At 39.5% G+C, this 24,995-nt stretch overlaps 1 protein-coding gene across 1 annotated transcript in view; it reads left to right on the plus strand.

Annotated features, from left to right (window-relative positions):
- Nucleotides 1–24,995, plus strand: part of shank2b (SH3 and multiple ankyrin repeat domains 2b) — a 101,288-nt gene that overhangs the window by 20,376 nt on the left and 55,917 nt on the right. The window contains exons 5-7 of the mRNA XM_079808733.1: nucleotides 6,562–6,913; nucleotides 23,219–23,376; nucleotides 23,897–24,010. Of these exons, the coding sequence (XP_079664859.1) occupies nucleotides 6,562–6,913; nucleotides 23,219–23,376; nucleotides 23,897–24,010 (624 nt within the window). The remainder of the gene's footprint in view (nucleotides 1–6,561; nucleotides 6,914–23,218; nucleotides 23,377–23,896; nucleotides 24,011–24,995) is intronic.

The following is a 24,995-nucleotide window of genomic DNA, read 5'->3' on the forward strand; positions in this document are numbered from 1 at the left end:
TGCCTTGTGCGCACTTGTCGCGGTTGAGAAGCCAAGGAGGTCTTGGAGCCTGGCTTATTATCGACTTACTTGGTAAAGCATTTGAAATGGTGCAGATTTCAAAGAGCGCTCAAATATTGTGTGAATTATGGGAAGATATGCATGTATGCGTGCACACATGCAAACGTACACACACACACGCAGGCTCATATTGCATTACGCCAGTCTATATTAGATATTGGGGCCGCTGGGAAATATAATACACCATCTTGAGTTTTAATCATGGCTTATAAACAAGACCAAATTCAAAGCATGACAGAGTGATGGATTTCAGTTCACCACCCAAGTTCAAACCTGCGCCAGCTTCGATCAAATAGGTTGAGCTCTTTAGTTTGAGGTACACTTTCAAGTGCAGTTTAATGACTATTGATTTAATGAGACTGTGGATACCAGCTGCGCTGGCCGGCCCCTCGGAGGCCCGGCGGAATTGTTTGTTACGTATAAAGAGTCCTTAATTGGGTGAAAATGTCTATTCATCTTTAGCTCGGCTCTGGACGTTCGGAGGATTTCGAAATTGCTGACACGTATGAAAGGATGTTTTCTTTATCAGGAAAGATTAAGCAAAGCTACTGAAGCAAGGGCGATCGTCACTTTTCTGGGTTTGTTAATGGCGTGAGCAAAGAGAAGAAGAATGAGAAGAAAGCGAAAAGAAAGAGGAGGCCGTCCGCAGAGAGTTAACTCACAGGGTTTGCATTGGGTTATTTTAAAGGGGAGCTCGTTTTCATGGCCATATCACAACTGCTCCCTGAAAGCACATTTACAGCTCCCCCTGGGGACCAGTTTCCAACGATTTTGCTGTGTTATTACTTGTATGAGTTGAGTTAGATATAAGAAGCTGTCAGTTTTGTCATTTTGCTGGCTCATTAGAGCACAGAGATGGAATTGAGATTTCTAATGAAGCACAAATGATGTTGGATTTACTGTTCCACTCTGTCCATTCATGCTGTATACAAGTCGTCTAATAAGCAGTGTACTTTGGGAGATATAGGTCTGAAAGTCTGAGACCATATTGAAAATTTTGAATTTGATTTAAATCTGGAAATAAACATTATCCCAATGCTCAAGCCTAGTCCCAGACTAAATTGCATGTTTGAGCTGTTTTAACTGAAAGCAACTTGCCATTGTTTTGTCTCAAGATGCACACAAGTAATGTGTTTTTTTCTACGGCATTTTTATAACGTCCTAATTAAACTAAGGCCTAATCCTGGCTCAATCTAAGCATTGACTGTGAAACCAGGCCCAAAAAAAATATGAGGTAAAATGCTAATTCTGCATTATTTTTAAGTCAGTAATCAGATTTAATTTGTAATTATTTAATTCATTTTTTAATTATTTTAAAAGTTATATATTTTTTTGTTATTTCTGCTTTTTGATGCAATAATAATAAAAATTAATAATGTTATTAAAGTATGTAAACAATAAGTTAGTTATAGTTGGTCTTAAACAGTAAGAAATGGCATTTTTTTTTATTCTTTGGAAATGTACCAAAAGACAGCGATTATCAGCATATCGATATTGAAATATTGATTACCGATTATGTACAAAAGTTTGAATATCAGTAGCAAATATCTGTAAAACAGTGTTATTTATATAATATTTTAGTATTTATTAATATTTAGAATACATTTTTTATATGTTCAGTTTTGAGTTTTTAATTTTAGTCATTATGTGCTCTTGTTTTAATTTTTTGTTTTTAATTTTAGAACTTCAACTTTTCATTTTCTTTTAAGTTTTAATCATTTTTATTTGATGTTATTTTATTTTAGATTTATTTCAACTACTGAACAAAAAAAGTTGGTAACACTTTAGAATAATGGTCATTAGTTAACATTAGTTAACTACATTAGTTAACATGAACTAATAATGAACTGCACTTATAAAGCATGTATTTATCTTTGTTAATGTTAATTTTAACATTTACTAATGCTTTATTAAAATCTTGTTAACATTAGTTAATGCACTGTGAACTAACATGAACAAACCATGAACAGCTGGATTTATATTAACTAACGTTAACAAAGATGAACAAATACAGTAACAAATGTACTGCTCATGGTTAGTTCATGTTAGTAAATACATTAACTAATGTTAACTAATGACCATTATTCTAAAGCTTAACCAAAAAGTTTTAGTTTTAACAATAACACTGTTGGCAACACTTCGCCGCAAGTTTGATTGATCACATCGGCGAATCTGATGTTTCTGATGTCTGAATGTTGTGGGCGGGGCTAAGTTCGGCTGGCATCCAGGCTACAAGTTCATGTCAGCTGGACCAAATTTTAAAGTTCATGTTAATTTTTTCATTCACTCATACATGCTCTATTTTTTGTTAGAATGTAATGTATAAGGATTTTCACAAGTGGTTTCAGACTTTCGCACTGTTTGTATCAACTCCATATCCATCTATATGCTGATGACATCATACCCTGACACAGATTTTAATATGCAAGAATTCCTTCCTCAAAGATCTTTTTTCATCTCATTCCAGAAAATGGGAGGCGGGGGGGATAAAAAGAGAGTGAGAGCGAGAGAGGCAATTGTGAATTTCTAGTGTGAAAGGAAGGACAGCCCACATACATGGGTAACGGGAGAATTCACAACCCGACAACTTGCACTGACTAATTTAGACATCCATCCCTGGGTTGCTTAGCAACACTCGGGGGCTTGATTCCCATACAGCTGTTTTGGTTAGACGACAAGGGTTAAAATCCCTAATCAATAACATCTTCTCGTTGTCGCAAGTTGATTCAAAAGTCTTGATTGCGCCGTTCGGTGGGCGGTCGGCAGCAATTTTTAAAAACACTTCTGATGGAATCGTGCCCCTCTGATGGGCTGAACTTGAAGGATTTTGGGCAATTGTGTTTATCTCAGTACTTTGTCTCATAATGGTGGTGTTTTGAATCAAATTATCCCAGCATGGTCCTGTCAACCAGCTGATTCAACAACACACTCCAATCAGTCTTCTGCCTTGTCTACCTAGAGGAATCCAGATGGGGGAGGCATCAGCTGATAGTACAGTGAATGATTCTGTGAGGGGAAAGAGCGATAAGGAGAGAGAACGGGGGGCGGGACGAAACGGAAAGAAGCGGAGCCCGAGTGAGAGAGTTAGTGTGCACGTATGTGTGTCAGCGAGAGAGAGAGAGAGTACTGAGCGGAGAAACGTGCGAGGCTTGTGCGCTCTGCCGTTTCCTCTCGCAGTCACAGACGGCATCATGTGGAGCGGGCACTGTCACCACAGTGCTTGCCTTCTCCGTAACCCTCTCCGTTGTGCTTCAGTGACCGAGGAACCCCAGTCCAGGAGAACCTGACCTTCTGTTTCCAAGTTCCTCAAGGCAAAACGGACATTTCAAGGGAGTTACTGAGCAATAAACTAAGAGGAGAAATGAAGTCTTTACTGAATGCCTTCAAGAAAGAAGGTAAGAGGTGATCTTTTGGGGGGTGTCCTGACCTTTGGGGACTTTTGTTCCATGGGATTCATGCTCAGAAGGTGTTCAGACTTTTCTTAGGTGAGGAAAAAGTGTGTTTGAGCTCCGTTATATATTATGACAGATTACAAAAATGAAACAAAAGTTGAGGCCAAGAGTGGATGGAAAGAACATCACTGTGAGAGAGTCGTTTCAGTCTTCAAGGAATTCAATCAACTTCATGCTGTGAAATCTCATGGATTTTCCTGCCTGAAGAGTTGTTTAACATGTTTGTTATACCTTTCCTACAGTTTTGTTTAGTGGAATTGGTACATTTTATAATTAGAATGCTGCAGTTGGAATGCTGCCACTTTGATTTCACTTGTTTGAAGGAAATGACTGTATCATCAGCATTCCAAAACCAGCGTGTTCCAGCAGCCAATGTGCTTGTCATGTCACCCTGCTTGTTGTGCTCTGTGGGGCTGCCCATATAAACCATCTAGTTCCTTCTTGTGACATTATCAATGCTGGTTTCTTTTTATTGGCAGGTTTCGTGTGGCATCACCTGCCACATCGGCGGGGGGCTGGGTGGATTTCTTCTCGGCTTGTGGGGGTTGGGTTTGAACATTAGTGCCGTAATAATCCCCCTACAGTAGCCTTTTAAATAATGAACGGGAGCATTGTACCTCTGAGACCGTTTGTCATGAACATCATCCAATGAAAGCCTTCCATGATCTAATGCTCCAAGTTGCCATTACGTCAGCACATTAACGAACAGGGGAGACTGTGTGTTTAGCGGCGTAATTCTCCTCTATGCTTCTCCTGGGTTCTTTTTCTGAATATATTTATAGCGTTTGTCTCACCCAGCCAGTGATATCTAGTTCATGCGTGAACTGTGTCTTTCAGCGGCCTAGTGTTTCCGAGAAACAAGCTTCTTTGGAAAAACGTGGACCACCTTTAACATGGCAGCGGATAAATAAATATAGGCAATTATAATGCATACAGAGCAAACAGAGAACTCAAGGGAATATCCTAGACCCGAGAAGGGGGGTGTTGTGGAGATGAGGCTTCATCTGGCCCTGAAATTTGTGTATATCACCTTGGAACCACAGAAGTTGGCTGCTGTGGGTGTATGTCTCTGGAGACTTTGTGATCAGCATATTCTTGTTGAAGAAACCAAAAACATGTTGTTTACTCTATTAAAGGAATATTAAACTGTAACTTTGATTTCCACAAGAAATGTATTTGACTCATCTCTCAGTTTGAAAAAAAAAAGACCCAAACAGTAAAGCTTTGACAAAGTCAATGGGGCGATGAAGTAAAAGTTGTAGCTAAAGTGTAGTTTTTGCACCATTGGCAACGCCAAACTTGAGTTGAAAAAAAGATTGTTTTCAGACCACATACACACTGTGTTTAGAGGTTTGAGGAGACCTACAAATAGCTTAGTTATGGTTGTCTATGCATGTTATATGTAAATTCTACTGTTCAAAAGTTTGGTGTCAGTAACTTTTATTAAACAAGGATGTATTACACGTATTACCGTATTTACAGTAAAGATAAAAAAATATGTTACAAAAGATTTGTACTTCAAGTAAATGTTCTTTTGAAGTTTCTATTCATAAATGAATCATACTTTACAGAACATTATCAAGTAGCACAACTGTTTTCAACATTGATAATAGTATCAAACGTTTCTTGATCACCAAATCAGCATATTAGAATCATTTCTGATACCGGAAATTGATATATCTGTTTACATGATGCAAACTTAGAGAGGAATACATTAGTAAATTATAAAATCCATTGACCTAGAAAAGTAAGCCTACCTCATAACCATTTTTGAATGAAACATTACTGAATATATCAGTATTGTTGTCTCGAATGCTTCCAGTTTGCAGATATGTATTTTGTGTGTTTTTGTTTAGTTTACAGTTAAATGTTTACAGCATTATTAACCCTGGTTAATGTTAAAATCAGTTCAACTTTTAAAAAACGCGTCTCGAGACCTTGTGTTTTTTCCCCATTCCACTCTCTCGCGTTTTTCAAACCAAAAACGCGTTCTGTGTGAACGAGCCCTAAGAGCCGCATGACTGTCATGTTTGCGTGCCTCGCTGACGGGACCACACATCCCCCGTACATACGATTTTACTTCTACTGTTAATGAAATTCAGTAGGCTACATGGTTTTCACTTTGAGATCGATAGCCTAATTGTTATATAATTCAGATGGGCCACAGGTTATTTTTATGGTATGCCAAAAAGATTGTTGGTTCATTTTACCAGTATTTATCATACTTTTTCAATACAAAAATGTAAATATGCAAATAAAAGCATTTTCTTGATCAAAAAGCCTTTTTCCAAAAGGTACATCTTGAAAAATTATATTCTGAACAATTCGGTAAACTTCATGCGTAATTGAAAAAATGAGTTATGTGCAATTGTCAAGTTCACATAATTAAATTTTTTCAATTACGCATGAGGGTTTCCTCACCTTTTTTAAGTTAAGTCAACTGATCACTTTTTACAGTGCATACTTAAATATTTTTCATAATATAGCTAATAATGTTATTTTATGCAACTTGAAATTTTAAAATGTATTGGTATATAACGAAATGGACCCATAATAATAAATACTGGGAAAGTATTGTTTACTGTTTGTTCATGTTAGCTGTTGCATTAATTAAAAATTAACATATTGAACCTTATTGGAAAGTGTTAACAATTTATTGAGCACACTTAATCGGGAGTATTACTTTAACTAGAATTCGACCAGTTCTGACAGCTCACATAATAAATTGAACAGCAACAAATGTATTCATTATTCAGTAAATGAGCATCGAACTGGGTGATTATGAACTTGATGAGCAGACAGTGTTTGGTCTTTTCATGGAACAAAGTTCTTATTATGAGTAAAAAACCGAAGCGCAGTCTAGCAGATTGTTCTTGAACACTCGTTACAGTGCTCTAATTATTGCCACTTTCAATGGAATGAAGGACACCGAAAAAAGCTGAACTACTTTGATGTCGTTGGAGTACTTGAAAGTCCACTTTACACTTTAAATAAACAGTCGTTTCTATTCTTTTTATTTAATCACTCTCTTTCTTTCTCTCTCTCCCAGTGCCTTTCCGGGAGGCACCGGCAGGCACGGGTCGGAGCAGGCCGCTGCAGCAAACGCCGCCGCAGCACCAGGGTAGGAGCACACTTGCCGCCCCACGTGTGCTGCTCCGCTCCAACAGCGACAACAACCTGAACGTCAACAAGCTACCGCTGGACCGCTCTCGCTCGCCTTCTCCTGTCGCCTCCCCCCTGCGCAGCCTCTTGCCCCGCCACCCCCAGCAGATGCAGAACAGCCCCAATGGCACGGTGAAGACCATGGCTCGGGGGGGACGCTCTGCCCGAAGTCGTTCCCCTTCCCTGGGCCGACTGGGGGAGGGAGACACCCGGAGACAGCCCCCGCAGCGCCACAGCAGGTCAGTGGCCATCCCAAAAGGAAGCAGTATGAGTGATTTTATTAGGACAACTGTCAACATGCCCATGTCTGATCGCGTGTCCACTTTTGTGTGGGTCCCTCATGTCCGGGCTAGAGTGTGTCCCTTTCTGTGAGGACAAAGTTGTTTTTAACTATTGCCACCAGAGGCCCTAATTATGGCAAATCTGTGTTGTCTTTATAAGGCCATGTGTGAATGCAAATAGGTCAAGTGTTGGGAATTGCTGTATGGGAAGTAGACTGGACTGCAGAGATGCTCTCACTCTGTCTGGCTTTTCATAAAATATACAGTTTGGAGTCTTTAGGATATTAGATCAGTATGTATGGGTTTGTTCACACTTGACATGTTTGGTTTGATTAAAACGAATCCTGGTGCGATTGCTCTGCAAGTGCGTGTGAACGCCATTCAAACCCTGGTGCGAACCAAACAAGCGGACCGAGACCCCTGAAAAGATGGCTCTCGGGTACGCTTCCAATCGAACTCTGGTGTGGTTCGAATGAAATATGAGCGCAACATGGACCAAAGACATGTAAGGGCCATGATCTCACAAGATGCGACCCTAAACAGGACAAAATGCTCAAACATACCTGTTTTTTCTCGTCATAGTTGTGATGTTGCCATCACAGTTTGGTACAAGCATCAGAACCGCGTGTCTCCCTGTTGCAGATCTTCGTTTGTGTGTGTGACTGAGGGATTCCTGCCGCTGTTTTGACTACTTTACACATTTTATAAGCAGTGTTGGGCACGTTACTCTAAAAAAGTAATTAGTTATAGTTACTAGTTACTTCTTACAAATAGTAACTGAGTTAGTAACTGAGTTACATAATTATTAAAGTAACTATTTACCAGGGAAAGTAACTACTGTGTTACTTTTTTTTTTTTTTCAAATGTTCAAATATGTCAAATAACTTGGATGCCCCCAATATTAAATATGTTAAATGAATGAATTGGACACTAAATAGAATAAATTATTATTATAAAACATTGTACATTAATGTACACTATTGTAATTTTGCTGTGGGACAATGTGAGAGACATATCAAATTCAATACATTATTTTAAATATTATCAGTAGACCTACTATAGTGTAAATATTGTGTAAATATTATCAGTAATATACTACTCCTTTGGTAGTGGAGCTCACGTTCTCACCTGGGTTTTTATAGCCACTAATTTTGTGCCGGCATGTGATGATGTGAGGTGCTTCATTACATTAGAATTGGGCATAAGTTGCACGTTACATAAACATTCTTACCTTTCACCTCAACAAGGGAAAAGTAGCGCTTATACTTCCAGTCTGCGAAAGCTACCTTTGAAGTCGTTGGACTTGCCATCGCTCTGACTCCACCTGGTCGTCGGTGTGTGTGACTGTGCATATGCGTGTGCGTTTGTGTTATAGGTGTGTGTGTGTGAACTCAACCTATCAACCTCAACCTTATCTCCCACCCACCAATCATCATCAGTTATGTGTAGCACCCCACCCACCCCCCAACACACATGGCATGCACGCGTACGCCCGCACACACACACACACACACACATCAACCAACCAGAGAAAAAAAAACGTTGCAGGTCCGACTGACAGAGAGCCTGTTCGGATGAAAACCGCTTCAGTGAGCTCAATTATAGTAATGCCGCGTTTTATTCTCACACTAACGGCGTTGTAACGGGAGAAACAGTAATTCGTGTGATTACTCGTTACTGAAAAAAATAATTCCGTTAGTAACGGAGTTTATCTATAATGCCGTTATTCCCATCACTGTTTATAAACTCTTCACAGGTTCTCATCTGGAGAAAATACCACCATATGCAGGCTATGTACATACAACGAGCACATTTATCCCAGCACACAGCATTGTTTTGGATATTCTGTAAGTTCCGTCACAAAATGTAATAAAAGCCGACCTATCAGGTTGTGAACATATCCCTGTGCCTTAGGTTCAGTATCTTTATGTTCTGAACGCTAAGCGGACCAGCACTCGTTTTTGTTGTTGTTCTGGACCAAAAGAACCAAGCGAACCGAACTACAAGTGTGAACACACCCTGAGTTTGTTTCTGTCGTAGACCTCACAATTTCAAATTTATCTCTCGCAATCCTGTAGGGTTTTTCTGCCATGGAATGATCTCACAATGGAAAAAGTCTAAATTGTGAGATTTATTTTTTATTTTTTTTACTTTACTGCTCATCTACAATTAGACCTAGAACGTCTTTTACATTACTACCTCAAGACATGGTTTGGGCCTTGCATGAGATGCACATTTGTGAGTGAAACTTGAAAAAAAAAGGGCTTTACCTAGTATGACTTTATTTCTTGTGTGAAACGCATAAGAAGATATTCTAAAGAATGACTAACTGTGTAAACAGCTAATAAAACAACAACATTGGACCCACTGACTTTAATTGTATAGACCATAGACATTTTTCAAAATACTATCTTTTCTGTTATGAATGAAAAAGAAATTCATACAGGTAATTAGATGATGGTGAGCAAATTATGGCACAATTTAAATTTTTGGGGTGAATTATTGCTTTAAATGTTTTAATACAGGCATTACATACAGTCTGCATCATATTCTGGGGAACACGTAGTTTAGTTTATACAAGAAGAAATATCCTATTGAGTGAATAGTGAATTCAAAAAAAAAAATTGGGTTTTTGAACGAACAGTCCTTCCCTTGGCGACTTATTGAATAATTAATAAACTATTACTTTTTAAAGTGCATTGTATTAAAGATAAAAGGATATTTAAAATCCCCTATGGTTTCTTTTACATAAGTATAACTTTTATATAAGTAATTCTTAGAAATAATGCATAATGAAAAATATTTGAAATTAATTTGCATGCACCAGTGAGTTTTTATAAAAGTAAAGTGATAGTTTTAGAATTTAAAGCTATTGCATGGCTTCAGAACACTTTTTACACTATTTTATGCTACGTTTTCAAAGTAAGATTTTAAACAAGTCATTTTTGAAGCTTGAAAGCTTCAGTCCCCATTTAATGTAATTGTAATGAAAAGAGCAGCTGGGGCATTCTTCAAAATGTCTTCTAGTTTGTTCCACAAAAGAAAAAGTTAAACAGGTTTAGATTTACACGGGGGAATAAATTATGCCATAATTTCAATTGCAGCATTACTGTACCTTGACTGTAACCTTGTAATGAAAGACTAGACTTTATCTGGTGCATCTGTGTGTAACAGTACCAATGAAACCCATGAGGTTTGCTTATGGCCTTAAAAAGAAACAGTGACAAATATTTGGACATCTGTCTGTAAAATAACCCAATCAGCCAGTGTTTGGTTGCATTTGCAATGCGACATGCACCTGATCCAGGATGGGATTGGACAGACGCCCGGGCTGTTGTTTTTTTTAGCTTTGTGACTTTGGATGCAGCAGCGCATAATACAAAGGTGCAATATGGAGACTTGGCAAACAATTAGGCCACAGAGAGAGGCAAGAATCTGCTCGGAAAGATAGAGAGCATGTGTGTGTGTGTGTGTGTGTGTGTGTGTGTGTGTGTGTGTGTGTGTGTGTGTGTGTGTGTGTGTGTGGCCATGCTTATGTATATATATATTTCCCTGTGAGTGAATGCATGCGTGGGTTCTCGTCGTGTAGTGAAAGTTCAGCATGCATGTGTGCATGAGCGTGTGTGCGCTTGTGTGCGTCTGCTCGCATGCATGTGTGTCGGTGGGTGTGCGAATCTTGTCACTCAACAGGGGTTCTAGCGCGAGAGAAGGCTCGGTACAGTAAGTGGGCCAGGCCAATTACTCACTTCCACTGCAAAAAACTCTAATTAGATGTCATTTTAAAAAGGAAGAATTAACTCCTCTGGTATTTGACCCTGTTCTCCTCTCGTTTCTCACGCTGCAGCCTATATAGATCCGTTTGTTGTGTTAGACGTGTTTTAGGATGGCATTTACGAACAAGAAACACACAACAACCAAAAACAAAGACTAAACAGCTGGTCTTTCGCCTCCAAAACCGGGGACTTCGATTTCAGCTAGTGCCAGTGTCGAACCCGTGGAAATATCATTGGCTCTCGTGCCTGCATGTGCAGCTCAAATGGAACGCCATCCCTTAGTTACAGCAGCAGTTGCTATGGCTATGTCCGTATGGTGTGTGTACATGTGTGAGTGTGTCACTTTCAGTCAGTGTCTATGTGTCTTCTATGTGGCTTCTACTCCGTGGTGTATTAGATAATGTGGCTGCTCTTCAGAGGCTCAGAATGGAACCGAAGCAGATGTAGTCAGTTGTAGCGTCATATTGCCATTTGTAAACCGCTATAAACAAGGGAAATACGAGGCGCTCTGTCTCGTGCCAGTAAAGGTCATGTTGTAGACACGCCATGCTGCTTGTTCAGAGTTGTTTGAAGATGCTGATATGTTTTGAAGACCTACTGTATAAAAAAGTACTTTTTACGTTTAGGTATTTACAGGGCCCTTCAAGCTCTCTGCCTTTCTCCCTTTCTCTCTCCCTCTCCCTCTCTCTCTCTCTCTCTCTCTCTTTCTATATCTATAATATTTGAATATTGATTATGTATATGCGTGTATATACAGTATATATACTGTAAATACATACATATGTATGTGTGTGTGTGTGTGTGTGTGTGTGTGTGTGTGTGTGTGTGTGTGTATGTATATATATATATATACAGTGAGGAAAATAAGTATTTGAACACCCTGCTATTTGCAAGTTCTCCCACTTAGAAATCATGGAGGGGTCTGAAATTGTCATCGTGGATGCATGTCCACTGTGAGAGACATAATCTAAAAATAAAAAAATCCAGAAATCACAATGTATGATTTTTTAACTATTTATTTGTATGATACAGTTGCAAATAAGTATTTGAACACCTGTCTATCAGCTAGAATTCTGACCCTCAAAGACCTGTTAGTCTGCCTTTAAACTGCACCTCCACTCCATTTATTATCCTAAATTAGATGCACCTGTTTGAGGTTGTTAGCTGCATAAAGACACCTGTCCACCCCATACAATCAGTAAGAATCCAACTACTAACATGGCCAAGACCAAAGAGCTGTCCAAAGACACTAGAGACAAAATTGTACACCTTCACAAGGCTGGAACGGGCTACGGGGAAATTGCCAAGCAGCTTGGTGAAAAAAGGTCCCCTGTTGGAGCAATCATTAGAAAATGGAAGAAGCTAAACATGACTGTCATTCTCTCTCGGACTGGGGCTCCATGCAAGATCTCACCTCGTGGGGTCTCAATGATCCTAAGAAAGGTGAGAAATCAGCCCAGAACTACATGGGAGGAGCTGGTCAATGACCTGAAAAGAACTAGGACCACCGTTTCCAAGGTTACTGTTGGTAATACACTAAGACGTCATGGTTTGAAATCATGCATGGCACGGAAGGTTCCCCTGCTTAAACCAGCACATGTCCAGGCCCGTCTTAAGTTTGCCAATGACCATTTGGATGATCCAGAGGAGTCATGGGAGAAAGTCATGTGGTCAGATGAGACCAAAATAGAACTTTTTGGTCATAATTCCACTAAACGTGTTTGAAGGAAGAAGAATGATGAGTACCATCCCAAGAACACCATCCCTACTGTGAAGCATGGGGGTGGTAGCATCATGCTTCGGGGGTGTTTTTCTGCACATGGGACAGGGCGACTGCACTGTATTAAGGAGAGGATGACCGGGGCCATGTATTGCGAGATTTTGGGGAACAACCTCCTTCCCTCAGTTAGAGCATTGAAGATGGGTCGAGGCTGGGTCTTCCAACATGACAATGACCCGAAGCACACAGCCAGGATAACCAAGGAGTGGCTCTGTAAGAAGCATATCAAGGTTCTGGCGTGGCCTAGCCAGTCTCCAGACCTAAACCCAATAGAGAATCTTTGGAGGGAGCTCAAACTCCGTGTTTCTCAGCGACAGGCCAGAAACCTGACTGATCTAGAGAAGATCTGTGTGGAGGAGTGGGCCAAAATCCCTCCTGCAGTGTGTGCAAACCTGGTGAAAAACTACAGGAAACGTTTGACCTCTGTAATTGCAAACAAAGGCTACTGTACCAAATATTAACATTGATTTTCTCAGGTGTTCAAATACTTATTTGCAGCTGTATCATACAAATAAATAGTTAAAAAATCATACATTGTGATTTCTGGATTTTTTTTTTTAGATTATGTCTCTCACAGTGGACATGCACCTACGATGACAATTTCAGACCCCTCCATGATTTCTAAGTGTGAGAACTTGCAAAATGGCAGGGTGTTCAAATACTTATTTTCCTCACTGTATATATATATATATATACATATATATATATATATATATATATATATATATATATATATATATATATATATATATATATATATATATATATATATATATATATATATATATATATATATATGTATATATGTATATATATATATATATATGTATATATGTATATATGTATATATGTATATATATATATATATATATGTATATATGTATATATGTATATATGTATATATATATATATATATATATATATATATATATATATATATATATATATATACATATATATATATATATATACATATGTGAAAAGAAGCAATAGGAATATAATTGTAATTTATTGATGTAATTTATAATTAATTTCATGGATGGATGATGGAAAGCTGGATAGATATGATATATATTTATAATATGTATATTAAAATAATATACATAATACATGTATTTAAAAAAATGTATTTAGTACTGTCCGGAATAAGATATTTTACATAAAATATATAGTCCACAGTATATAGTTATAGTTACATATTTACGTGTACTAGTCCACAAGGCACAAAAATAAGCAGAATTGATCAAAACGACCCCATTCAAAAGTTTACATACCCTTGATTTTTAATACTGTGTGTCGTTGCCTGGACGATCCACAACGTCATGGTTGTTCTTGAGTTCCTTGTTTGTCCTGAGCAGTTAAACTGCCCAATGTCATTCAGAAAAATCCTCCAGGTCCCAAAAATACATCTTTTGCATATTTGAACCCTTTCCAGCAGTGACTGTATGATTTTTAGATCCATATTTGCATACTGAGGACAATTGAGGGACTCAAATACAACTATTAAAAAAGGTTCAAACATTCACTGATGCTTCAGAAGGAAACACTAAGAGCTTTAATAGAGCTTTTAAAATCGAAAACAAATGATCCCGCTCATACAAAGAAACTAACGTTAGTTAACATATCGTTACACGGTTAAAATTGTGTAGTTTTTATATTTATAACATATGATACAGTTAAGCAACATCACACAAACAAGAGTGTTGTTCCCTTTCAAAAGCTACACTCAATGCTGCATAAGCTTATGCAAATGGGAATGTCTTTGACATAACCAGCTGTGAAAATAGTGTGAAAACACGTCAATGAAATTGACCCGGAGGTATTTATAGCCTCGGCCGGTGACGTCATAGGCGCACCTGCTGCACGAGGCTATAAATAGATGAGCTTCCGCTGGAGCAAACCAGGTCTTTTTGTTTTCAGACCAACTCTGTGTTATGGTGTGTTACAAAGTCTCTGAAAAAAAAAAAAAAAAATTCTCTCTCTCTTTCAAGACTCAACTCGAGATCTTTGTTAGGAGTTAGTTTTCAACATGGCAGTGTGCAGATTTCTCTCTCTTTCTCATCTCTGTTACAAAGAAACATATGTGGAAAGAGTTATAGTTAAATCTGATCAGTTGGAAACAAGTCAGCAGAGTAAAACGCTGTATATCCATGTTCTCTTTCAAATAACAGAACTGGATGCACACGTTTATTGCTGTGTGTGTTTGGGGAAGAGTATGCGGTCGCTGCATTGAGTCAGACGAGTGCGAGCATTGCAAGCCTTTACAGTTAGAATGCTTTATGCTCGTCTGGGCTACTTTCAGTCCGCACCAGTTTTCGGAGCTCTCGAATGGGTTTGTTGACGAGCAAGAGACGGGTCCGTCCCTTTCGCTTGCTCGCTCAACAAATGCATGTTTCCCCGCGTGATCCCGAAGCGCGCTCCGGCGTTTCTTCGGCTCGCGCGGGGAATGATGATGAATCTCTGGGTCCGCGGACCTCGAGCAGCCGCCTGCGATCGTTCCTCACATGATAGTGAATCCATACGAGGAATTTATCGAGGTGGTTGTTCGCGCGGTGGCCAGGGCAGTCTGGTACCGTGAATGAGAGATCCCCGAACGCAGTGAGCTTGAGGTTTCTGTCTAAAAAAAAAAAAAAACATTTACTTCACGTGTTTTTGTACCCTTGACGTCGACATTTTCGACTATCATGGGTGCGAAATCGCGTGGATATGTGAGAATACCCCAGGTGGGAAACGCTCACGAGCTATCTCTCGCCTGGGTCTGCATTTTCATTAAAGAGACAAACCTCCCCATAAAGCCATGTAGAAAATAAACGTCGGCTGTCATGGGCAAAGCTTATATATATGAATTATATATTGTATATTATTTTATATGGAATATATATATATAATATATTATTTTTTATGGAATATATATTGTATATGATTTATATAAGAATAATAAATATAAAGGGACAGGCTGGTGCTGCGCTGCACACTATGGCTGTCTTGCAAGCATATCAGGCTGACCTTCTGAAGGATTTGAGTGGTTCATTTGGTGACTCAGTTAACTCTGTAGTGGCCAGATTTAAAGGAGTGGAAAAAACATGAAGTGTTCACTCAGTTTCTTCCTCAATGCACTCAAGGGGAGGGGCTATCAGCCACAAAACCTCTCTTCAGTCCTTCAAGATTTAAGGGGGTAATAAGCAGATTGTGGCGAGTCGCGCTCTCCCTCGTAAAGACTGGAGACCGGCTCGTCATCCTCAACAACCTCCCAGGGCAGACTTCGTCAATATAAGAAGTCCGGTGGTCTGGTGCCCAGTCTGCCCCCACGGGACAGGGCGTGTCAAACATTTGCTCGCCCCACCCCGTTATCCTCAAAACTACTCCATCCCCGCCGCCTCTGGTGATTCGGGGGGGCAGTGGTTTCCAGTGAAATGTTAGACGTTCAGTGTTTAAATCCTGCTATCATCCAGGACATAGAACGTCTAACATCCCCTCAACAGGAAGTGTTAAAATTGTCACTCTCAGAGTCTCAGGCAGCGTGTGAACTTCTGCCAGGCGTTTCTGCATGGGTGTTAAGCACAGTAAAAATTAGTAAACTAATTTATTTGTCATCCTCCTTGTTTGAACGGCGTGGTCTCCACTTCCGTGAAGGCGGAGTTGGCGTTTGTACTGTCACAAGTGACAGCAGTTACTTCCTGGTCCCCAGTAGGGTGGGGGGGGGTGTCTAATCTCAGATCTTCGAGTCTTAAACCGTGAAGCAGTTAAAGTACTCAAGGTCAAGATGTTACAGTGAAGGCGGTCGTGTCGCATATTCAACATTGTGATTGGATTCGGCACGATTGATCCGAAGGACGCATGTATTCGCATATAAAGTCTGCCACAACACAGGAAGTTCCTGAGGTTCGCTCTTGGGGGCAAAAGCTTACCAATTTCGGGTCTTCCATTTGGCTAGCCTTGTAACCGCACATAAACAAAATGTATGGATGTATTACCGGCTCCATTGGGATTCCGGGGCATTAAAATTTTGAATTACAAAGGCGATTGCTAAAATTAGCACAATCACATGAGATGGTGCTTCAACACAGTGTGTTGGCTCATCTAGTTTCTCTAGGGTTGAGACTCAACACCAAGAAAAGTGTTCTTTCTCCTGCCCAGAGAACGACTTATCTAGGGTTTGTTCGGTTTTTGGTCACAAGGTGGGCACAATGGTTTCCCGCTTGAATCAAGACCATTCAGTATTCCCTGAGCAAAGTCAGGCTAGACCAAGATCTTACTGATCATCAGCACCAGAGTGTTAGGTCTAATGGCATCAGCATCCACGGGTTTCCCTTTGGGGTTGTTGCACATAGGACCGTTTCAGTTGTGGCTCAAAGCCAGAGGACTTAGGGCCAATCCTCAGGCAAATAAAGTGGCGCGCCATGTGGCTTCGTACACTAACTATGTGGTTCAGACCCCGGTTTTTGCCTTGGGTCCCACTCTAGGCGTACCTTGTCGTCGCAAGTTGCTAACGACGGACGCTTCCCTGACGGGCTGGGGTGCGGCCTTAAGTGGTCGTCCAGCCCAACGGGAATGGGAGGGTCATCAACTCAGTTGGCACATCAACTGCCTCGAGTTGACGGCTGTATTTCTGGCCCTGAAATACTTTCTCCCCCAATTGAGGGGCTGTCATGTCCTAGTGCGGGTGGACAGTACAGCTAAATATCTTGTATATAATCACCAGTACAGAGCTGACCACAGGGAGTGGACCTCTTCGCCTCTTCTCAGACAGCGCAATGTCCCTGCTTCTCTCTGTCACCCAGCCCCGCTGGGTCTGGATGTGATGGTTCATACATGGCCCAAAATGTGTCTGTATGCCCTCCTTCCAGTCGCTCTGCTCCTGGGAGTTCTAGCCGGGGTTCGCCAACAAGGGTCTTGCTTCTTATCAATAGCGCTGCGTTGGTCGAACAGGGTTTGGTTCTCGGAGATAGTGTCTCTCCTCAACGGCTCGCCTTGGGCGATTCCGGCGAGGAGGGACCTTCTGTCTCAGGCAGAGGGCACGATATTCCATTCCAGGCCCGACCTGTGGAACCTTCATGTTTGGCCCCTGAAGGGCACCAACTGAGGGACACGGGGCTTTCGCCTGCAGTTATTGAGACCATTCTAAGTGCTAGAGCTTCCTCCACTCGGAAGTTTATGCTAATAAATGGGGTGTCTTTGAAAGGTGGTGTACGACACAATGTAGATTCAGTCAACTGCCAGGTAACTTCAGTTCTGGATTTTCTGCAAGAAAAGTTGTCATCAGGCACCTGCCCCTCCACTCTCAGGGTTCATGTGGCCGCTCTTTCGGTTTGCCACGCCTTGGTGGATGGGGTGCCGCTCGGGTGTCCTCTACTCGCTCGCTTCATTCGTGGGGTAGGCGGTTGAGGCCACCTGTTAGAACCAAGATCCCTTCATGGGACTTAGCTTTAGTCCTCGAGGGTCTGGTTGAGACCCCCTTTGAAACATTAGCTTGCCCCTCCACTCTCAGGGTTTATGTGGCCGCTCTTTTGGCTTGCCACGCCCTGGTGGATGGGGTGCCGCTTGGGAGGCATCTTCTGCCTGCTCACTTTGTTGTGCCAGGCAGTTGTGGCCTCCATTAAGAGCCAAGATCCCTTCATGGGACTTAGTTTTAGCCCTCGAGGGTCTGGTTGAGACCCCCTTTGAACCTCTAGAATCAGCGTATGACGAACTTCTGACTCTAAAGATGGTTTTTCTTATGGCTATAACTTCTCTGAAGAATTGGGGACATGCAGGCTCTGTCAATATCGCCATCCTGCTTAGACTTTGCCCCAGGTTTGGTGAAAGTGATTTTGCATCCCCGCCCTGACTACCTGCCTAAGGTTCCTTTGTCGACTGTACATCCTGTCACTCTTGAAACCTTCTGCCCTCTGCCGTTCACAACGCCGGATCAGGAGAAACTTCATAGACTGTGTCCAGTCCATGCTCTTCAGGCCTACGTCCACCGCACTAGCCAGTGGCGTAAGTCAGAGCAACTGTTTGTTTGCCATGGGGGCCGTAACAGAGGTTCTGCCACCATCAAACAATGTCACATTGGGTCAGGGATGCTACTGCTCTTGCCTATGAGGTGCGCGGTCAAGCTTCGCCTATAGGATTAAGGGCTCACTCCACCAGGGGAGTCGCTTCTTCTACTGCGTTAGCAAGGGGTGCTCCCTTACAAAGTGTTTGTGATGCGGCAGGTTGGTCCTCTCCGCACACATTCTTAAGACTTTATAGCTTGGATGCTCATGCCACTCTGGGCTCTCATGTCCTTGAGTCGACATCACAGGCTAATGCCTGAGGCTTCTTGCGTTCTTGTGCACACCTACACAACCGTAAGGGGTCCAGGCACCATCAAGCACGGCGGCGTGGGTATTCTCGTTCCCATTTGCATAAGCTTATGCAGCATTGAGTGTAGCTTTTGAAAGGGAACACTTGGGGTTACTTGACTGTAACCCTGTTCCCTGATAAAGCGGAACGAGATGCTGCATTGCTAGGCCGTGCTGATGATGCTTCAGGACTGGTCTTCAAACAAAGAAGATCTGGTTTGCTCCAGCGGAAGCTCATCTATTTATAGCCTCGTGCAGCAGGTGCGCCTATGACGTCACCGGCCGAGGCTATAAATACCTCCGGGTCAATTTCATTGACGTGTTTTCACACTATTTTCACAGCTGGTTATGTCAAAGACATTCCCATTTGCATAAGCTTATGCAGCATCTCGTTCCGCTTTATCAGGGAACAGGGTTACAGTCAAGTAACCCCAAGTGTTTTCCTTAATACCATCACGAATGAAAATGACACTGATTTCATATTCCAGTTCCATAAACAATTAATTAACATTAAGTCACTTACATTGTAGATGCAATATGGACTGTTTTTGTTATATTTCAGCAGCGAAAATAGTTCCAAAGAGAGATCACAACAGATACGTAATACGTAATAACACGTAACGCATCTCACAGCAACAGCGTGTTACTGAATGATTCAGCGTTTTGAATGAATCGGTTGAATCAAAGATTCAATGACCTACTTGTAAACGACGGCCTAATTCTTGATTGAATCAGCCGTTTGAACGAATCGACTCAATGACTCACTCATTAAGACGGTCACCTGCTGCCACCTACTGGTGGTTTAGTTTCATCTTGCCAACATTTCTTATTTGTATATTCAAAAATATTTAAAATAATCTCATAACATTATTTAATGCAGTTGTAATTTTTCAGTGTAAATTTAATTTCATTGGTAACAGCCTATAGTGTCTTATTCTAATTTAATTTATAGATCACATTTAAAAATATAAAATGAAAGCTGAAGCATAGCCTATTTTTAATACGATTATGGAAAAATGCCCTTTTTAAAAAGGTAAAAATATCACAAATATGCAGATTTAAATATGTCAAAGCTGATTGAACACTGGTGAGAATATTGCTTCAGAATAGATTATATTTACAAAAATAATAAAAATCCGGACAAGCTAATTTTTTTCTTGGACAAGTGAATTTGCATATTTACTTGTCCGAAGGACAAGCATGTTAAAAGGCTTAATGTCGAGCCCTGGGATTTCAACTAAAATATCTTCATTTGTGTTCCGAAGATGAACGGGTGTCGAACGACATGAGGGTAAGTAATTAATGACAGAATTTTCATTTTTGGGTGAAATAACCCTTTAATCTTTTAAACAGGCTAGTCTGGATAGGCTTCTATGTATATGACATGAATATCTTTTTCACGAAAACATATTTTAAGGAACACTTTCTACTTCTTCCTTAGTTAGCATAATGGATTTAACATTAGCCATTTAAAAAAATTTTTTTTTTAGGTATTGTAAAGTACTATTTTGTACGTAAGTAATCCTTTGTCATTAAAAATAGAACAACTCAAAGTCTTGGCATAAGGTCTCGTACATGTTGAATAACAACATTGTGGAATATGCATCCTGTAGTTTGAACTCTATAGCTGGCAACATACTAATCAAATAAACAATACTCACAGCCAGACCCCGGTAAAATTACCAGTGTTTAATGAACTCCTACAGAGTTAAATGAAGCCCGATTTAGCTTGGACTGAGTTTAACTCTATAGCTGTCAATATAAACATGATTTCTCTGTACAGATTTGCAGCTACGTGCTAGCCAAGTGTAGCAGCTATTCTGCCACTGTGGTCATATTTTGATTGCTGCCTCAAAATCTTAAAGATGTTGAGACCTTATTTCCTTCAAGCTTGATTAAAAATAGACCTGTGGATGTGACTATACGTGCAGCGCTTGAACCGATTTCTAACACTTACTGGCCTTGTTTCCTTCCTCCCTGTTTTGCATAAATACCTCAGCCCACATTAACTCTTTTTTGCTTTTTTTCTCCAAAAATAAGATGCGAAGCGCAGCTTATGTAATTGTCTTTGGATGAAGCTGGATAAGAAAGCTTCGCTGCTCGCTTGACAGCTAGTTGCATTGGCAGACCGGTTGGCTGCCATAGGCGGTGCTCTATATGAGTAAGCCACTCATTTATGGTTTGCTGAAATATGCTTGTTTATCTTCCAGCTGGTGTAGATTCTGTACGTGAGGCCATTTGAGAGTTGATTATTAGATATCGGCAAGCAATATAAACAAATGAGGATTTCTGTTGCAGAGTGTTTTGCACTTATTCATGTAACTACAGTTGGTGGCAAAGATGGATAGTGATAATACTGGTATTTTTTAAGCTTAAAAGATTGTTGGGATCATTTTTGTGATTGGCTGAACACTGGATTGTTTGCAGCTGAGAGTTAATTTTGCTGTGCCATGCACTCTATTTAGTTTGCTCTTAAAGTGTGGCATGGTGTGCTGATTGCATCATATTTCATATGGTTATTTTCTCAAAGGTGTTGCAGGTTGTCTTACCACTTTTTGGTACTCTCCATTTATCATCACAATTTTCTCATGTTTCATTTTAAAATAATAAACCAGGTGTATCTGTTTAGGACTGTTTAGCGCACGAACGCTTTTCTGGGCTCCAAAAAAAGCATCACATCTGTAATATCATCTTCGTCAAGCTTTGTTATGTAAGAAGGCTAATCTAGGTGTGTTGACTTTGGGCGCTGACATTGAGAGGGTCTCAGTGGAGGCTTAAAAAAGCACGTAGAGGGCAAATGTAGGTGCTTTGTCCCAATTTCATCTGCTCCTATAGGCTAAAGACGCCAGATGCCACGGGGACATTGAAAGGTTGAGAGGTAGGGCATGTCATGTGTGAACATGAAGTTGCTTGTATGACGCTTTGATTTTTATACGTACAACATGGATAGATATATTTCATGATACCAGAATTCAGGTTTGTGAATCGACTATAGACTAGATTTATCTTTATGGCCAATTTTAAACTTTTTACCCAATGTATGTCTTTTACCATATATATGTATGTGTAGGTAATAAAAGGTTATTAAAATAATTTGGTCCCTTTTTAATTTAGATTCTGTATACAGTATATTCACCTATATATATGACCAAAATGTCAAAAGTAAAAAAACGCAATCTGGAATTGATTTGCAATTAGCCATCCTCTTGCCTCCCTGTGAAACCAGGCCTGCATTTATTAAGTTAAAGTGAAAGCATGGAAAAGAACAATATGTGCCTCTGAGATTATGCATGTCATCATCGAAAACTGGATGTTCTTTTGCAGTGAGAGTTACAATGCTATTTTTAGTTCCATCGCGCCCTCATTAACACCTTCATTAACAGCATCGTCGGGACTGTTTTTTGTTGAGTCTTTAATGTCAGCATTTTTCTGGAGAACAAGTTTTTTTGGGATGGGAGCCGTCTGCTCCTTCTGTGAATGGAGTCACCTCAGGACAGGGCTCAGCTGCTTTTTAGAGGTAATGTTTCCTGTGATCCGTCACTGGATAAGTTAAGGATTCAGCCTGGCCCAGGGCAAGAATCGAAATCTCTGCTTGTAGGTAACATGTCTAGGAGTACATCTTGGCTTTAATGTATATTTATGACGTCTATCCAGCAGAGGGAGCCCTTATACTTTGAATAGCTGTGTTCTAGCATCCTAGTGTGCCTCAATGCTTACCACAGACATTGCTAGGCCCTGTTTAGGGGGCTTCATCCTTCCTTCGTCATCTCTTAAAATCAGCGATTAAACTGTCAAAGCCCTTAGAAATGTATGATCTCCCTTCATGTTTGCTGTAGTAAAGCATCTGAGATTACTTCTTATTTCCTTAACTTTAGAGCTATATTTCTTTTTTAAACATAATTTTTTAAACATATTTATTTAAATATTTAAATATATATATGTATATATATATATTTTTTTATTCATATATTATTATATTTATATTGTGTATTTTTATATATTATGATTTTTTTTAAATATATAAAACATATATATATATATATATATATATATATATATATATATATATATATATATATATATATATATATATATATATATATATATATATATATATATATATAATATAAATATAAGAATATATATAATTTTTTATACATTTTATTTAAAAAATATATATGTATATATATATGTATATAATTTGTTATATGTTTAATTTAAAGAGAAATATGAATATGTATTATATATATATATGTTAAAAAATATTATATATATATATATATATTTAAAAAATGTTTACAAATTATTTATATGTATGTGTGTGTGTGTGTGTGTGTATTCATAATTCATAATAATATAAGGATAATGTTGCTTGTATTCCCAGTCCCCGTGCCAACAGGGATGCCTTTTCCGGCATGGACACCCCAGGGTCCAAACGCAAGCTGTACAGTGCTGTGCCAGGAAGACATTATGTGGTGGTCAAGTCTTACCAACCACAGACCGAGGGTGAAATAGCTTTGTACAAAAACGACAGGGTGAAAGGTAAATGCATCTCTAAAAATATTTTGTGTAAAATGTAAACATACATTTCAGTTTAGCTTTACTCATTTAAGCCATATGTTATTGATAGTAAATATGGATATTTTTAAGTGTGTGTGCATCAAATGAAGGGAAAAGCTGGTTTGTAACAGGGAGTGCAGTTTCTCCTGCCATATGGAGAACAAGAATTCACAGATTCTGCCCTTCGGCACCAGGCGATGCCTGGCCTGAGCTAGCAACACTTCACAAACAGAAAGAGACACAAACAGAAAGAGATGAACCAGAGAGATTTCAGTGGATAAGAGTAAAGACTTCACTGGATAAAATCATCATTGGCCTGATATATTAAATTGGCATGTCTATATTTATACACATCGGTAGCGAAGTGTTTAGAATGTCAGTCGGAGTCATTTTTCCTTGTGTCATATTTAGGACTGCACAATATATGCAGTATGTAAATAGTGAGAACAGTGTTTTATAAAAAAAAAATATGTTATATATTTTTTGCTGACTTTCTCTATAGTTCTCAGTATTGGAGAAGGAGGATTCTGGGAAGGCAGTGCCCGAGGGAATGTAGGCTGGTTCCCAGCAGAATGTGTGGAAGAGATCCCAAGCAAACCCAACGAGGACAGGCCATGTGAGTGTGTACACACAAACACACACCAGCACACACGTTCAACACGTTCTCATTCACTGACATTGCAACTTAAAGGAATACTACAGCCAAAACAGACACTTCTGTCATAATTTAGGCCGTTTACACAACACCGTTTTCAACTAAAAACTGAAGATTTTGTATAAATTTTGGCCGTTCATTCACACGACAACACCGTTTTGGGGGCCTGAAAACAGGATTCAAAGTGTTTGTGTTTGAAAACGATAGTGTTATGCGTTATGTGTTCAGTCTATAGGCACGTAGTGTTTCTGAACAAAGTGACATTGCCAACTACTGGCCTGGCATGAATATTACAATGCTTTTAATCGATTCTGTGGATCCGTGTGAACAGGGCTTGTCTTGACAACTTTGTCGCCTGTATGCAAAGAACGCAAAGAATTTTTTTTTTGTTTTTAGCACATTGTTGTTGTGTACCCTAAAGGCAAATTCACACTGCTCTGACCAACAAACACCATCAAACAAGTTGGCCGTTGGATTTACAATTTTATGAAAAATAACTGTCATGTCACACTGCCCCAACAGACACCGACAAATGCTGATTGAACATGTTTATCCGGGTGAAAACAAACCCGACCAATGCCAACAACAGATGCCGACAGGGGTAACGCACTGATCCAACACAACCTACCAAACATGTTCCAAACCAGTGTTATTCTAGTATTATTTATATAAACTAATACAGTATTCAATAACATTATGAATTAGCTTTTATTTTTGTATTTGAACATTTTTATTTTAGTGTACATTTCTGAAATTTTTATTATTAGTTATTTATAGTTCTATATATCTTCAAGTTTTAGTAATTTACGTTTCTAATGTTATATAAATATAAGTATTAGTATCTAATAGTATTAGTATTTTATCTTAGTATAAGTATTAGATTAGTATCTAATATTTATATTTAATTTTATTTCATCTTTATTTCAATTCCCAAAAACGATTTGTA

The sequence above is a fragment of the Gobio gobio genome, assembly GCF_949357685.1.
Source record: "Gobio gobio genome assembly, chromosome: 25".
In the NCBI taxonomy this organism is placed as follows: Eukaryota; Metazoa; Chordata; class Actinopteri; order Cypriniformes; family Gobionidae; genus Gobio; species Gobio gobio.